The sequence below is a fragment of the Myotis myotis genome, unplaced genomic scaffold (genome assembly GCF_014108235.1).
Source record: "Myotis myotis isolate mMyoMyo1 unplaced genomic scaffold, mMyoMyo1.p scaffold_m19_p_12, whole genome shotgun sequence".
NCBI classification, from domain to species: Eukaryota; Metazoa; Chordata; class Mammalia; order Chiroptera; family Vespertilionidae; genus Myotis; species Myotis myotis.
This window is the reverse complement of record NW_023416316.1, coordinates 39,698,536-39,715,580: the sequence shown is the minus strand read 5'-3', so window position 1 is coordinate 39,715,580 and position 17,045 is coordinate 39,698,536. Positions and strand designations below refer to the sequence as shown.

General features: G+C 38.7%; 1 protein-coding gene across 1 annotated transcript in view; it reads left to right on the top strand.

The window, feature by feature from the left end:
• The window catches only part of TMC1 (transmembrane channel like 1), a 122,412-nt gene extending 110,191 nt beyond the window's left edge, over positions 1 to 12,221 (top strand). Inside the window, exons 17-20 of the mRNA XM_036329113.1 lie at positions 3,458 to 3,583; positions 7,796 to 7,874; positions 7,979 to 8,030; positions 11,524 to 12,221. Coding sequence (XP_036185006.1) covers positions 3,458 to 3,583; positions 7,796 to 7,874; positions 7,979 to 8,030; positions 11,524 to 11,546 — 280 coding nt within the window. The 3' untranslated portion in view covers positions 11,547 to 12,221. The remainder of the gene's footprint in view (positions 1 to 3,457; positions 3,584 to 7,795; positions 7,875 to 7,978; positions 8,031 to 11,523) is intronic.
• The last annotated feature ends 4,824 nt before the right edge of the window (positions 12,222 to 17,045 follow it).

Genomic DNA, 17,045 nt, shown 5'->3' with positions numbered 1-17,045 from the left:
TGGATTGGGCAAAAACAGCTGGAGGTCTGTCAATTCAGGAAGCTGATGTTGACAAGTCCTGGTCACTCCCCCCCCCTCCCCCCCCCCAGTGGGCTGAAATAAATAATGCAGAGAGTGACATCTGGAGACTAAATATGAAATTGCAGTCTTGAAGGAGAGATTGGTCTCAATAAATCCTGGATAAAATTCAGAGTACAAAGTTCAAGAGGTAAGCCATACAAATATTTGTTAACTGCAAATTACCCGACAACTAAATATTCAGGATAAGTTTTAGGTGTGCTTTTAACTTTTTAATTGGACATTGATCCTTAGGAAAGCATATCAAAGGAACTTAACTGTCTATAAGGGAAACCCCACACTGTCAACACATAGCCGGGTGGTGGTTATCCAGGCACATTCATATTAAAAATATCATTGCACTAGACACCTAGAGTGACTGGACAGTTTTATATTTTTGAGCTCTAACTCCTCTGCCTCTCTTTATATCATGAGTTACTATGGTTGTAATGAAAAAAAAATCAGTCTGTGTTTAAGGCATAATATATGATTTTGAACAAGTATTTTCTAATTGGAAAACTTGGGCAAAATTACTAAATATATATCACTACTTTGAGATCAAGAAAATTTAAATATTTTCAACAGAGTATTGGGAAGGGGTTATCTCTATCCTATTTAGAGAGTCTATTTTTCCTGCCAGTTTTCTCACTTGGGGGAAAAAGAATATATACTTTGAAACATTTGTTCGGACTTAAAAGTTTAAAAGGGTTGTTCAGCCTTAGAAATTAGGTGAAAATGAAGGAGCCTCATGACTTACCATCCTTAGGGACCCTGAGTTTGAGGCGATTTGCCCAGCCTGTTGAGTAAAGGGTGTCTGACGCTTCCTGGTTCCTGGGCTGGCAGCCAGTTGGCAAATATGCATTTGAAGTAAGCTAATGGAGACACCATCTAGTTGCTCCTAGATGCAGGTATATTTTCAGGTATGGTGGCTACAATACCTGAGAAGATCCATTCTGCAAAGCCATTTGATGAGATAGTTTAGCTTGTTTTGGTTTCACAAGACCTGGATAGGGAGGGTGAATTTCCCAGAAAAATCATTCCAATAGACTATTAAGTGGATTTACCTTAAACAGTTCAATAATTTAAAAACTATTTCTTTGGTGTTCGGATGAAGAACCTTCTAATTGCTCCACCATATTTCCTGACACTTGATATTTCTCCTCCAGCCCCCTCATTAATAATCTTGAAAAATTTCTACTTCTCTAAGTTCTCATATCCCTCCCTGCAAACATTATGGCAATTATGTATTTATATATTTTCATCTTACTGCAAAGGTGATATGTGTTTGTACTAAAAAACCTGGAAATTGTAGAAACATTTTCACATGAAAAAAAAAACCCAACCCAAAATACAAAACTATCCATAACCCACAAAGTCCTGACATACCAACTTTGGTATTTTGTATTCTGTTTTTCTTTTAATGCAGATTTTAAAAAATAAGTGAGATCATACAATATGTTTAGGTTTATATTGTATTGTGACACTACTATTACATCACCCATTTGCAATCCTACTATTCTGTGTGCCTCTTTTTCTTAATAGTGTAGCTGACTCCCAGAAGGGGGAATGTTTTCATCTTTCTGAGTCCATAACACAGTAGAGTGTTAGCTAATAGCTTGAATTAATGAATTGTGCACTAAACACGAAGCCAGAAGTAGGATTAACGTGGGCATAGATTTTCATTCTGCAGAGCTTTCAGTCTGGCTGGAAAGACAGGTGTGCTCTTAGACTGTACCGATGTAGGGCAGATGGAGCTATGTTCATGGGAAAACTATAGGGTAAGTGCGCTAGCATTTCACTTGACTTTATGGTCACAGCAGACTGGAAAGGATTTCTGGGAATATTGTGAAGTGACATATGTTGGCTTACCTGTCAGAAAAAAGGATTGCCAAGAATTTATATATGCTTCTCTAGTTGGTATAAAATTAATAGATCTCTATTCTTAGTAAGAGACCTGACCTAGAAAAGTTATCCGTGAATCCCCAGAGTTGCCAATAACTTTGCACTTGGGACACACTAGGATGCAAAGCAGACCTTTGTAGGTATGGAATATTTTGTATGATTCCAATCCCTGCTTTCCATTCTAACCACATTCATTAGCACAGCCAGACAAGCTGGAGAAGGGAGAGTAGATTGTCTTATCTTCTCTCCCCCTTGCTTACCTTTTTACAGCGGCTGTATTCTCTATGGCTGGGATACAGATATTTGAAGATAATAAACTTTAGTGGAATAAGTTGTTATCATCTTAACTTGTCTATAAGCTTCATTCTCCTTTATGTACCTTAGGCTTTTGTAGTTAGTGTGGAGCTCTATAATTTGTGAAGCAAAATTTATACCTCAGTAGTCCAGCCAAACCTGAGAACATAATTGGAGTCATTCTCAGGCTGTTGGAAAATATTATTAGATCAGGAGAAAGAAATTGATCTGCACCTTGTGAGTCATGTTCTTTTAGTAATTGAGAATGTTTAAAGATAAAAAAATAGTGAAGCCAAAATATTATATTGTGTTATACCAACCATTATTCTGAGGATACATAAAACACGGTGCTAAAAACACCTAGGATCTTTTCTGAAAATTACATCTTTTCATAGTAAAATCAATATGCATAACCAAAAATAAGTTAGCAGGATGGATATTACTTTATAATTTTAATATTACGTACTAAGTTAAGACAGACATCTGTTCTCATTTTTTCTGGTTTATAGGGTTTTGGTCTCATTTTAATGGGTTGAGAACCAGCCCATTTAGGACCTTTGCTTTTAAAGCTCATTTTTCCTTCTCTTCCCATTTTATGTGCTTGGCAGTGGAACTGGGTTGGTACTTTTTAAGACCTGTCCAGAAGAAATACAGAGAGAGAAAGGACTCATCACTCAGTGTGGTTACCTATTAATAGCTCTCATGAAGGAGGTTTGGTGGAAAATGAGATAGAAGCTATTGCATGGAAAGATGTATTGGGTTATTTTTAGATTTGATTCCATTAAGCTATTCCTTATGCTCATCTCCACAGCAAATTAAAAAACTGAGTGCACTGTTTATTCAGCCCAAAGAGAGTGTTCTTTTACAAGGAAAGCTGGCTGAGGGGGTAGACTGATAAGCTATTTATAAAACACATTTCAATCAAAATCTTAGACATACAGCTTTTAAAATTTGTCTCCTGATTCTGTGGTGAATTTCCTACAGGCTTTGATTATGTGTTTATGTTGGGATCAAATTGATCACATCTTCTCCATATGTTGACAATATGAGGTCAAAGTATCAGGAGTTATAGCAAAACATCAGATTCCTAACCTTAAAGAGTATGTAGGCCGTGTTTGCGAAAGATTTCTAGTTTTCTTCTTTTTTTCTGTAACCATGGTTCCCATATGTTTTAAATAAACTTATCTCCTTTTTTTTTCTCCAGTGGCAAAAATAGGATGTTCGAAGTCATCGGCGAAACACTGGAGCATGATTTCCCGAGCTGGATGGCGAAGATCTTGCGACAGCTTTCTAACCCGGGACTGGTCATTGCTGTGGTTTTGGTTATGGTGTAAGTGCTCCCTCTCCTCATGGAAAGAGCCTTTGTCATGTGCTTCCTGGCTTCCTTTCAGTTTCAGCTTTCTCTGCTCTCTCCCTCTCTCCAAGGGTTGTGCTACAGCCTAACCAGATTCAGTGCTGATTCACATGGTCGTGAGAGGCTAACGTTTATGAGCCATATTCAGATCCTCTTGGACATAATACACAGCCATCTGCATCTGCCTTTGCCTGCCTAGGATTATAAGATTTGTTCCCAAGTAACCAAAATAATTATCGATAAACAGCTAAAAGCAAGGGAAACATAAAGGCTAAATGCTAGATCTAATCAGCACATTGAGCTTCCCTCCCCCCACCCTTGTTCCATAAAGCAGATGGCTGTGAACACACAGAAGTGATGAGTCTCTAAGCTAATATTCCCCTTGGGAATATATTTCAGGGATCAGGGCTTATGGGGTCTTAAAAAATCACCGTGTCCTGGTACCTAGGAAGCCATCAGTAACTGTGTGTCCATAGTAATAGAACCAGAGGACCAGAGGGTCTTGGGTAGGTCACCCAGTCGGTCCCTTTAAAGTCAGAGGTGATACTTAGAAGAGAACTTGAGAGGGATATTTTGTTTCCATATTCCTTTCACTGGCTTCTGACTCTTGGCCACCACAGATAAACTTAGATTCTAAGTAAAAATATATGCTTGCTATGGAAGAGCTACCGTTATTCCCCAAGACCTTCCTAATAGAACGTTTGGAACTGCCACTGCTCTCAGTCAAGGAGGGCACGTATGAAATCATCCTCAGGGACACTGGAAACAAAACTGACATACGGGTTAGATTTGTTTCAATAAAAGGAAAAGTAGGAAATCTTAGTGAGACACGTCCCAATGGTTTGAGGTAAATGAGCTGGGTCTGACGCACCTTGTTCCCATCGTCTTAGTGATGGTCATGGTCATGGGCCACATCAGCGAAGGCAGGTGCTATGTTCTTCAATTGTATAAATTAAGAAACTGACTTAGAGGGGGAAGTGATTTTCCCTAGATGAGACCAGAGCAAAATACTAATCGTAGGACTTGGACCGTAAATCCAACATTCACCCCTTCACACCATGACGCCTTCTTTGAGTGAGAGGTGCTAGCCTGTGGGGATAACTAAACAGGAAAAGAGATGACTATTTTTTTAGAGACTAATATTTCAGTTAAACGAAATTGGGCTCAACTTGTTTCATTTCAATTGGATACCTGAAACTTTTCTGCAAAATCCCATTCTAATTTTTAAGAAAGGAAGGGGATACTATAGCTTAGATATTTTTTTATTCTTATCAGACAGATTCCTATTATACACTAGAACCTGGGTCATGGGGTGGCGTTTAGGACCTGATAGTAAACCTCTGGGGCAGATGTGTTGGAAAATGACAAGCTGGAGGCAGCGTGTGTCCCCAGATGGCCTTGAAGCGAGTTTTCCTGCTCCATGTTTTCACAACAGAGCGGCTTCTGAGAACATGTTATGTATCCTGCAGCTTTTAAAAGTCAAAGCCCTTTGATGGTATAAATGAGATTTCATTTAACCACACACACACACACACACACACACACACAATGTCAGATTTATGACTATATTCTTAACTAGTTGATGGATTTATTTTTAAGCAAAGGAGCAATATTGTTTCAGTGCCACTAACTAAGTCTTTAATAAACTGTCTTGGGGTGTGGAAGAGGAGCTAAAACGGCCTTTGCTACAGGTGCTTACCCACATATTAACTCATTTAATTTGTACAAGAATTATTATCGATCACGGATCGTATTATCAATAGCACATGAAGATCTCCCCCAAATCTAATGGCTAATAAGTGGATTCAAACCCATGTCTATTTCCCACCTCTTATTCCCCCCACTCATAAGTACCAAGCACTGAGTTTAGGATGAATGGGCATGTTCAGGAGGACTGGAAGCCACTTGTCAGGGATACTCTATTCCCAGGGTGAGCAGATTTGTCCCTAAAGGGCTGGAGAGTAGATATTTTAGGCTTTGTGGACCAAGAAGTAAAATTGAGGATATTATATAAATTCTTACAAAAACCATTCTTAGCTCATGGGCCATATGACACAGGCCAAGAATCAGATTTGCCCTGGAGGCCACCATTTGCCCACCTATTTTAGTGTGACTAGGTCTAGAGCAGTGGTTCTCAACCTTCCTAATGCCATGACCCTTTAATACAGTTCCTCATGTTGTGGTGACCCCCAATTTCATTGTTACAAATTGAACATAATTAAAGCATAGTGATTAATCACAAAAACAATATGTAATTATATATGTGTTTTCCAATGGTCTTAGGCGACCCCTGTGAAAGGGTCATTCGACCCCCAAAGGGGTCGCGACCCACAGGTTGAGAACCGCTGGTCTAGAGGAAAGCAGGCAGGATAGAAGAAGGTCAAACAGAGAGACTGCAAGGTTAATTTCAGTTCTCAGGTTCTCATTTAAAAGCCAAATTTCAGTTTTGTTGGTGATTTTATTTTTCAAATCCTGAGGTCTCTTGTTCCACTTTATGGGGTACAAACAATTGGCTTGGCTTTTTATTACCTTTAATTAGAGAATGTTACAAGCATTTTGAATTTCCCCAGTGGGTCATATTAAATCATCTTAGGTGGTTTTGGGTAACTGAGTAGAGTTTAGATTAGTTCTCTGCAGGAAATTTTATTCCTTTGGAGACTAGAAAAGGATTTATAAAGAATACACATTTAAGGTACATCACAAGATGGGGAAAAAAGTGGAGAGTAAACAGAGAAATCCAGAACTGCAAATGCCTTGTGAAGTCTCTGAGTTTCCCCTCCTACTCTGGGTGCTATTCTAAGAAAAGCTTTATACTACTACTAGAGGCCCAATGCACAAAATTCATGCAAGAGTAGGCCTTTGCAGCCCCGGCTACCTTGGCCCTCGAAGCTTCGGCTTCATCCAGAAGGTCATCCAGAAGGTCGTCCAGAAGGGCGTCTGGATGGTTGTTCCACTATTGGCCATTCATTCTATTTGCATATTACGCTTTTACTATTATAGACAACACACATACTCACGCACCCCCCCCCACCCCCCGACACACACACACACTTGTTGAGCACCTACTTTATGCCAGACACTGTACCTAATGCTTTCATGTATGTAATTTCATTCAAACTCCTGCCACTCACATAAGAGGTAAACAAACTCAGCTAAACCATATCATTAATTGTGTTGCCAGCACCAGATGGCTCACAAAGGGTATAATCTGGCACATTGGTGAGCAGAGGAAATGTGTTCAGTATCCAGTTATTTGCAACAAAGAGAAATGCCAGTTACTTGTTTTTATTGCATTGTTTCTTTCTTTTTATTTATTTGTTTTGCTTTAAGTAAAGATGAGCATATTGATTTTTGCTGCAATGTTTGGCTGGAATTTGCTCTTTCTAGAAACATAAATGTCACTTTAAAGGCAAGAATATTCCTTTATAAAGCATCTTCTTTTCGAAGGAGGGAGAAATGCAAACAATACATTCTATGGAAAAAAAATCATGTTAGTTAACTATGCCTATGAGGATTATATTCTTAGTTATAAAAGCCAAAGGAAGGCATTTAAGGCAAAAAGTCAGTTTCCTTTTTATTTGACACATTCCCTAAGCATCAGTAGATAGTCCATTGTCTTGGAGGCCGTTGACGTCCATTTAAAATGTTACTTTCAATTATAATTTAAACTGATGTTAATACATTTCCAAAAAGAGGCTAAAATTAGGTAGTGAGACACAGTGAGCAGAGCCCCTGGCTGTGGAGAACAGGACTTGAGGGTCAACTTCCCAGGTGCACTCCTTCCCAGTCCCCATGTAACTGAGTGCATTTCTTTAACCTCTCTGTACCTCACCCAGTCTTTGTTGTTGTTGTTGTTGTTAATCCTTGCCCGAAGATATTTTTCCATTGATATTTAGAGAGTGGAAGGGAGGGAGAGATACAGAGAGAGAGAAACATTGATGACACCAAGATACATGCTCTTGACTGGAATTGAACCCATGACCCTTCAGTCCCAAGGCTGACACTCTATCCACTCAGCCAAAGGGGCTAGGGCTCACCCAGTCTTTTATCTACAAAATAAGAGGTTTAGAGTAGAAAATACCTTAAAGTCTACTCCAGTGCCAACATTCTATGACTGACTGTAAATTTAAGAGGAATATTGAGAAACGGAAAAAAATGCCATACATGTTATCTTTTTTAAAAATATAGTTTGACCATCTATTATCTGAATGCTACCGCAAAGGGCCAGAAGCAAGCCAACCTGGATCTACAAAAGAAGATGAAACAGGTAGGTTACAATGTATTTCACAGAATCATCGCCTTTGCCTTTACGGAAGTAGTGGAAAACACCCGCAAATTTCATGTTTTTCTTCCACCATTTCCTTTGTGTAGCAAGCTCTGGAGAACAAACTGCGAAACAAGAAAATGGCAGCGGCTCGAGCAGGTTGGAGATGTGTTTCTGTTTGCAGTTTTCTTTTATGCCTACAAACAGTATGATCTTTTTTCTTTCTTTAAATGGGGACTTTGCCGCCGAGTGGCATAATTACCCTTACTAAGCAAATCATCCCCCACTCCTGCTGCCCGCTCTCCTAGCCCTTCTCAGGCATCTTCTCCTGGGGGTTTGCTTGTTGTCCCAGCGGGAGAAAGAAACATTCAGGATGTAAACTCAGCAGTAGTGACAGAAAAGTGATCTTGCAAAACGACTGAAAATAAAAAAAAACCAACCCACTATATAGTCATATACAAGTAGATACACATGCAGACTCTCCTGCCCATGTGGACCAGTTTTGTACCTAGAAAGACACACTGGGAGTATCCCATGAGGGTCCTCTGAGCTCACCACCATTGATTGTCAAAGGCTTTTCTGATTCATTAACCTTCCTTTTTAATCTCGTTAATTTTTAAAATATTAGAGTCAAGCATATTTCTATTTGTCAAAATTACTCTACTTTGTGTTCCACATGGAAAAGTGATGCCTAAGAAGGTCAGTGAACATTTTTTCAATGTTTCCCTCCTAACCCCTTTCCCTCCTACCTACTTCCTACACTGGTTTAAGCAGAACAAAAGAGAAATGTATTGGTGCACAGAGATGGACAGGAGAGTGGTTATATGGCTTCAGGCCACATTGTGCCCTAAGTTTAGAAGCGATCAGGGCTGAGCTGCATTTTCCTATGGTTCTTTCAACATGGTTCTCCTTTCATGTTGGCTGAGCTTCTGGGCCAGGACTGAATGCAGCTGTATCCTTAGTTAGGTTTTCCTTCGATTTTTTTTTTGTCACTAAGCCACTTTTTTCTTAAATGCATTAAATTTTTTCAGCTTTATTGCGGTATAATAAACAAATAAAATTGTAATACATTTAAAGTGTGCATGTAATGATTTGATGAGCACATACATTATGAAAGGATTCTCACCTTCGAGTGAATTAACACATCCATCATCTCACATATTTACCTTTTGATTTCTTTTGATGAGAACGCTTAAGTTCTGTTCTTTTAGAAAATTTCAATTATACAATACAGTATTATTATATACAGTTACCATGTTGTACATTATAGCCTCAGACCTTATTCATCTTATAACTAAAAATTCATACCCTTTCACCACCCTTTCCCTCTTCCCCCATCCTCCATGCTACTGACAACCACCATTCTTCTCTCCTTTTCTCTGAGATCAAGTTTGTTGTTGTTGTTAGAGTACACATATAAAAGATACCATGCAGTGTTTGTCTTTCTCTGTCTGGCTTATGTCACTTAGCATAATGTCCCCTCGTTTCATCTATATTGTCACAAATGTCAAAATTGCCTTCTTTTATAAGGCTGAATATTATTCCATTGGGACATTGGGATACACACACGCATACACACATACACACACAGGGTGGGCAAAAGTCAGTTTATAGTTATCAGTACACAAAACAGTTAATTATTTATTATTTATTAGTTAACTAGAGGCCCGATGCACGAAATTCGTGCGAGAGTAGGCCTTCCTTCCCCCGGCTGCTGGCACCGGCTTCCCTCCAGCATCCGGGACCCGGGCTTCTCTCACAGCCCCGGCTTCATCCAGAAGGTTGTCCAGAAGGATATCTGGTCTAATTAGCTTATTACGTGTTTATTATTATAGATTATTGTATTATGTATTTGTATTTCAACTATATATATATGTATGTATATATTAGTATATATATATCACATTTTTGATTCATTCGTCCATAGATGGACACTTAGGTAGTTTGCATACCCTGGCTATTGTGAGTAATACAATAGCAAATGTGGGAATACTGATTAATGATTTCATTTTCTTTGGCTATATATCCAGAAGTGAGATTGCTGGATCATATGATAGTCCTATTTTTAATTTCTTGAGGAATCTCTATACTGTTTTCTACAGTAACTGCACCAGTTTACATTCCCACCAGCAGTGCACAAAGGGTTCTCTTTTCTTGGCATCCTCATCAGTATTTCTCTTTCCTTTTGGGTAACGGACATTTTAACAAGTATTAAGTGGTATCTCATTGCAGTTTTAATTTTCATTTCTGCGATGATTAAACGATGTTGAGCACCTTTTTATGTACCTCTTGGCCATTTGTATGCATCTTTGGAAAAATGTCTATTCAGGTTCTTTGCCCATTTTTATTTATTTATGTTATTTATTTATTTTTTAAAATCCTCACCTGAGGATGTTTTTTTATTAACTTTTTGGAGAGAGAGGAAGGGATAGAAAAAGAAACATATTGCAGCCACTGTGGAAAACAGTGTGAAGTTTCTTCAAAAAATTAAAAATGGAACTCCCATTTGACCCTGTGATCTCACTTCTAGGAATATATCCTAAGAAACCTGTCAGAAATACCAGTCAGAAAAATATATGCATCCCTATGTTCATAGCAGCATTATTTATAATAGTTCAGATCTGGAAACAGCCCAAGTGTCCCTCAGTAGATGAATGGATAAAATAGTTGTGGTACATTTATACAATGGAATACTATGCAGCTATAAAAAGAACTTATTTCCCTTTGAGACAGCATGGAGGGATCTGGAGATTATTATGTTAAGTGAAATAAGCCAGTCAGAAAAAGACAAATATCATATGATCTCGCTTATATGTAGAATCTAATGAACAAAATAAACTGATGAATAAAATAGAACCAGAGGCATGGAAACATGGAACAGATTGACAAATCTCAGAGGTAAAGGAGGATGAGGGGGGAGAGATTAACCAAAGAACTTATATGTATACTAGAGGCCCGGTGCACGAAATTTGTGCAAGGGGCTTGGCCCCCGCCTGCCGTGGTGGCCGCCTGCCTCTGCCTCAGCCCCCACTGCGGCTTGGTCCGAAAGGTTGTCCAGAAGGATGTCCAGAAGGATGTTTGATCTAATTAGCATATTATACTTCTACTATTATAGATATGTATTACTTATAGACATAGACAATAGGATGGTGAAGGCTTGGGGTGGGGCAGGAACTGGGTGGAGGGAGGAAATGGGGGGAAAAAAGGAGAACAACTGTAATACTCTCAACAATAAAGATTTAAAAAATAACCTTAATAAAGGAAACTGGCCCAGCTGGTGTGGCTCAGTGGTTGAGCATCAACCTATGAACCAGGAGGTCAGGGTTCGATTCCTGGACAGGGCACATGCCTGGGTTGTAGGCTCAATCCCCAGTAGGGGGGGTGCAGAAAGCAACCCACCAATGATTCTCTCTTCATCATTGATGTTTCTCTCTCGCTTCCTCTCCCTTCCTCTCTGAAATCAATAAAAGTAAATTTTTAAAAAACTTTGATTAATTAAAAAAAAAACCCTCAATGTGCAGCACATTTGGAAAATATGGATTTCAGGATACCTCATTCAGAATCAATAAGCACATTGAAAGCAATGTCTTTATGTGCTTCCTCCTCATCTTCTCTCTCTTTTATTATTAATTAATTAATTTACTTTTAACAGCTGCAGCTGCTGGTGGCCAGTAACTTTCACAGATATGTTGTGGACCCAGAAGTACTCTTCTCCTCGCTGTTTAAGGGCAGTGACTTATGTGAAGGCACAGAGAACAAGCATTGTGGAGTTGCTATGCTCCTGTTTTAACCCTGAAGGATTATCAAGGCCAGACTGGTCAATAAGTCATCACCAGGCCTCCTGAGACAAGAAGGATCTCCACCTTAATCCACATTAAGGATTTGTTCCTGCACTGCCATTTTCTCCCCTGACCCGTTTCCTTGACATCCTTTTCTCTAACAAATTGAATTTAAAGGAGGATGTGGTTCAGCAATATAGGTTAATTTAGAGACCTTACGCTCATTTCACTTTGTACATTTCTTCTGCCTTAGTGCCCTTGGCCTGGGAGCAGGGCTACTTTAGCTTCTTTCTCCAAGTTTAGAAACATCTTCATTAAGTACTCACGTTAAGCGTTCCTAAACTCACTGTTTGAAACCAACCCCCTGTTTTCTCTTTTATTTTCTGCCTGTCTCCCCACCCATGACCCACACATATATGCACCCAAGGCCTTTTTATTTGCTGCTGGATTTAATATGAAATAAAATGGCTGTTGTAGAAGAAATATCTAAGTGAATTAGGGACCAGATCAGCACAGGGCTGAGGAAGTACATGGGTCTTAGACAACCCAACTTTTATGAGTAAAAAAAAAAGACACCACAAATGATTGCTATTGTATCGCAGTCTGATCGTTGGACCTCCAATGATCCTATCTCCTGAGTTTAGATTCTCATATTGCATAGTTTTGCTTTGCTTTTTGTTAAGGTTAGGAAAACAAACACTTTCATAGGGGGGTGGAGCTTCAGTAAATATATTGCTTAAGCATTATTATTTACTTAAAGTTTAACTTGACTTTGAATGCTCTTAGCCGGCCTGTGTGACTTCAATTACACCTCCTAACTCTCGTCCTTTTCCAGAGGTGAGCCAATTTGCCTGCCATTCCCTGCAGTTGACTTGCTGGTTTGTGTTACCCTGTCTTTGAATATCTCCTTCTTTTCTATCTTTTACTGGCCGTAGAATGATCACCCTGTTCCTCTAGCAATCCATGTGCTCATTACTTCCATCATACCAAATTCAAGGCTTGCTTCCTCTGGTCAAATTATCCAGACTAGTCTTTATTCCCAACTGTTCCACTCCCTTGATCATCTGCATTTGGACTTGTGTTTTTAATTCAGATTTTATTAATGTATTGACTTTCCTGTGCATTGTAGTAGTTCTTTATTGTTTCTTGTATGTGTGGATCTTTCCTATCCAGATTGTAAGCTTCCAGTAAGCAGGGATCTTATCTTCTATCTCTTTTGTATGCCTAGTATAGTGCTGTGCACAGGTAGGCACTGAATAAATGCTTGCTAATTAAATTGAATCAATTTAACTTACAGCAGTTGCATTGTGAAACAAAAACTTCTGTTATCTGCATGAAAATATTACTATGATGTAAGAAATGAAATTATCTGTTGACATGCTGATTTTATTGTCTCATTAGATTATAATGAAGATGATTTAATAAAGCGAGTGCTTATTTTTACGTGGATCATTTGTGTACTGTGCAGTAATAAGATTAGGGAATTGGTTTATGTGTGTTGCCAAATTTACAATGAGAATTTTACTCCCTTATTCTTGAGCTAATTTGTAAGGAAGATGATGAGAGATGACAAACTGTCCCCCAAGGACTTCACCTCCTAAGAGCAATGCACTTTTTGAACAAATGCTTACGGTATACAATTTCCAACTTTCTATAAATTAAAAATAAGCTTGATTTTCATTGTACCTAAGTACCTACCTTATTTAAAGTTAAGCATTTTTAGAACATTTTACCCTTTCAATTTCCAGACAGCTGTTGAAAATATTTCCAGACTAGTACATGGACATAATCTGTGGATCTAGATACATCTCTTTAATAAGACCCCATTATTATAGTCCATTTTATTAACTGGATTTCTTTTGTAAACAAACATATTCTGCACCAGCTAGCACATTATGCTTAAGTTAAGTGATGAGAAAGAAATGGAAAGAGTAATTAAAGATTATGTAATACTTCAGATAGTAAAATATATTCACCAATATGCTGGATAATTATTAATTAGCAGCTATTTTGGATGGCTTGATCTTCAAAGGGAAAGCAAAGTCCTAACTTTATGATTTCCTTTGAGATAGAATATAATTGTGCTCCTTTTATATAGAAAAACAATAACAAACAACCACAAATTAGGTGACCTGCCCATTGCAGTAGGTAGAAACACTGGATCAGAATTTGCAGGGTTCTGGAAGTTGTTGGGGGAGGGTGAGACTGTACTCAACTAAGCATTGCACCAAAAAGAGGAGCCCCCCAGCTTTATTCTCTGTGCTGTCTGGTTTCTACTGAAAACAGGAATACAGTATTTGCAACGAAAAAAGAAAATTGGTTAATACGACTTCTGATATTTTTGCAAAACTTTGAAACTTTTGAAGGTAGATGCTGTATAAACATAGCTAGCTCATTCTAACTTGGCATTGGTTCATACTTATGTATCTGAATGGCTCAGCCGGGCTCAGGGCTCAGTGCTGGCTTGCAATATTAGTGAGAATCTTAGAGCTACAGAAGGTATCTTTTGCTTCCATACTGCAGGTTAGGAGGCACAAAATGTTATTCACATTGTTGCTCATAATTCAGCAATTACGCCTTGATGTTTTGTTTGTTGGTCAACCAAACATTTTATGGGAATGTTCATCCTCATTTAAAATAGGCAAATATGAACATATGTCATGTGACTTTAAGGAAATTGTTCAACCTCTCAAAATTTCTCATCTCTAAAAATAGGGATAATAAGAGTCCTACTCCATAGAGCTTCTCTATTTGGGATTAAAAGAGATAAAGCTTGCATAGAATATAGTACTGTGCCTACGATGTAGTTAGTGCTCAGCGATAACCATGGTTGTCATTCTTGTTTTTATGGAGCTCAAAATATTTGCAGTCGTGGTATAATTAATTTTTCTGCTTGACCATCACATAAACTCTGTGAAGTAATTAAGGGCACCACTGAGATGAGAATTAGCCACATAGAGATAGGTCTGAAGGGCAAGGTGTTTGGGTTATTGACCTCAGAGTTAATAAATGTGTTTGAGATGGAATTCAGAAACGCATAAGTGACCCTGAAATAGTTCATCAGCAGATGAAAATCAGCCTGCTGCAAAAGGAGCCACGGCTGGAATTTCAACTGATCGCAACTGAATGTGGAATAAGGTGATTCCATGGGAGTTGTTTGCCCCTAGTGGGACAATAGATAAGACCCAGCGAAAACAGCCGTTTGGACCTATAGCACAGATAGGCCCCCACGTATCTGAACTCAGCAGGCGACTAGATAATGGTGGGGGCTGAGTGGTGGAGGGAAAGAGCACTGGACTAGGAGTGAGGGCCGAAGTTTGAGTTCAAGTGCTGTTCCTGATGTTCCCGACTAAAAGTGTTACCCATTGGCCATGTGATTTTTGTTGTTGTTATCATTATTCATTTTCTCACTGGGTCTAATCTCCCTGGATTTAACAAGTAGGAATATATAGAACCAACCAGTCTTCAGTCTAGGGTGGGAAGCACTACCCTACGAAGTGCATAACTATCCGTGGGGCACTTGGTGTCAGGCACTGTACTAGGCTCTGGAACCCAGCATTAAACACGCAGATCTTTTTCCATAAAGAGGATGCGACAAGAAACCATCACAAAAAACACACTGAATAAATACATGAGTAAATGTTTAAAAATGAAGCAAGCAACTTCTGCTACTGACAATGACTAAGAAAAAAGGTGAAATGAGTTAAATGTGATAGAGTGGCTGGGAAGGCTGCTGTAGCAAGGTAATCAGGGAAGCTTGTCTGAGAAGGTGACACTAGAGTGGAAACAGAAACATAACTGATAAGAAAGGGTCAACCAGAGGGCACCGCTTTGAACAGTTGTGATTGCTTAAGACCTCATGGGGAGTGGGAGGGACGCCATACAAGGTGTTTCAGTCGCTATGAACTAGATAGCTGAAAGCTCAATCATAATTCCCTTGTTTTAGAGAAATAAACTTCACTTAAAAAAAGTGTTGAGTATAATCCATACCTGCTCTACATGCTCTATTTTTACGCTATTTAGTTAAAAGGAAAAAACAAGTAGGATTGGCTAAATACAAGAAATGATGAGAATGCAAGAATGCAGTGGCTTAATGATGCAGACTGTTTTTGCTCAAGGTGGCCCAGCCAGGAATGGACAAAGCTGGAAACCAGAAGAATCCTTTTCCCAACATTTGTGCTCTTTCCACATTGGAGTCTTTTTGCTATGTACTTCCTGCTTTAACAGGGATCATGGACGCACAAGCCAAACGCAGCCAGGAGAGTAACACAGTAAGTGAAGTTGTCTGGTGGAGATGTGGTGAAATGAGAACTGTTCTGGAGCGTGAGCTACTCAGTTCTAGCTAATTATTGCAGACTCGGGGCTCCCAGATCCTCCGATATTTAAAGAGAAACTGGAAACCTGGATTTTAACACCATGTCCTAGAATATTTTAAATGTTAATAATTAGCACACATTAACACACACACACTCCATCTGTCAGCAGGATGCTGTCCAAGGACCATCAGTGTACACTCTGATATTTCTGATATTCAGTGTCCTTCAAATAAACAGCCCTCTTTTGCACATTCTGAAAACATTTTTCAAGGCTTTCCTGGTCTTTTTGTCTGAAAATAAATAAATAAATAAATAAATAAATTTATTTCTCTCCTGGGTCGCTCAAACACAAAGAATTTGGATTTGAGTTCCTATCTGAAAATGTATTACCACAAGGGGGCGCTCAAACTTTTTTCTAAAGTTTTATATGACTTTAATAATTCATGCAACAATTGAAACCATTATCCTATGACAGTTTAGGTTATCTCTTCCTGCTGAGATTGGTTTTGTTAAGAATTGTTTCATGAACTGTAAAACAGACAGCAAAGGCCCTAAAATCCAGCATAACAGCCTACCAGTATGATTTTTATGTAATTATATTTTGTGTTTGTGTTGTGCACTTAATTGAATTTGTTTTTTTTTTTTTTTTTTTTTTTTTTTTTTTTACCATGATAAGTGCTCCAGGCAGACGTAGAAAAACAAAAATATATAGTTTGGAGCTACTGAGGTATTATAGGCTTAGAATTCAAATTTTAAATTTAAAATAGGAAGAAAAACAGGATTATGAGACAAGAAATACCTTTTCACTTAGGTAACAGAAAAGCAATGGCTAGTCCCCATGACCAGAGGTATCTAAAGATGCCTTTCCAGCTTAGGACCTATGTCTCACTTCGGTTTCCAGCTTTATTTTCTCTACTTCTCTTGGAATCTCTGCGCATCTGTCTTAATCCATCAGCCCACATACCACACCCTGAAGTGGGATGTGTTCTCTTTGTTGTTTCATTTCCCAGCTGCTCCTGCTGTTTGAAAAGCGCTTTGTTGGCTGCATCTAGACTCTAGCTGTTTTTTTGTTTTTCAAA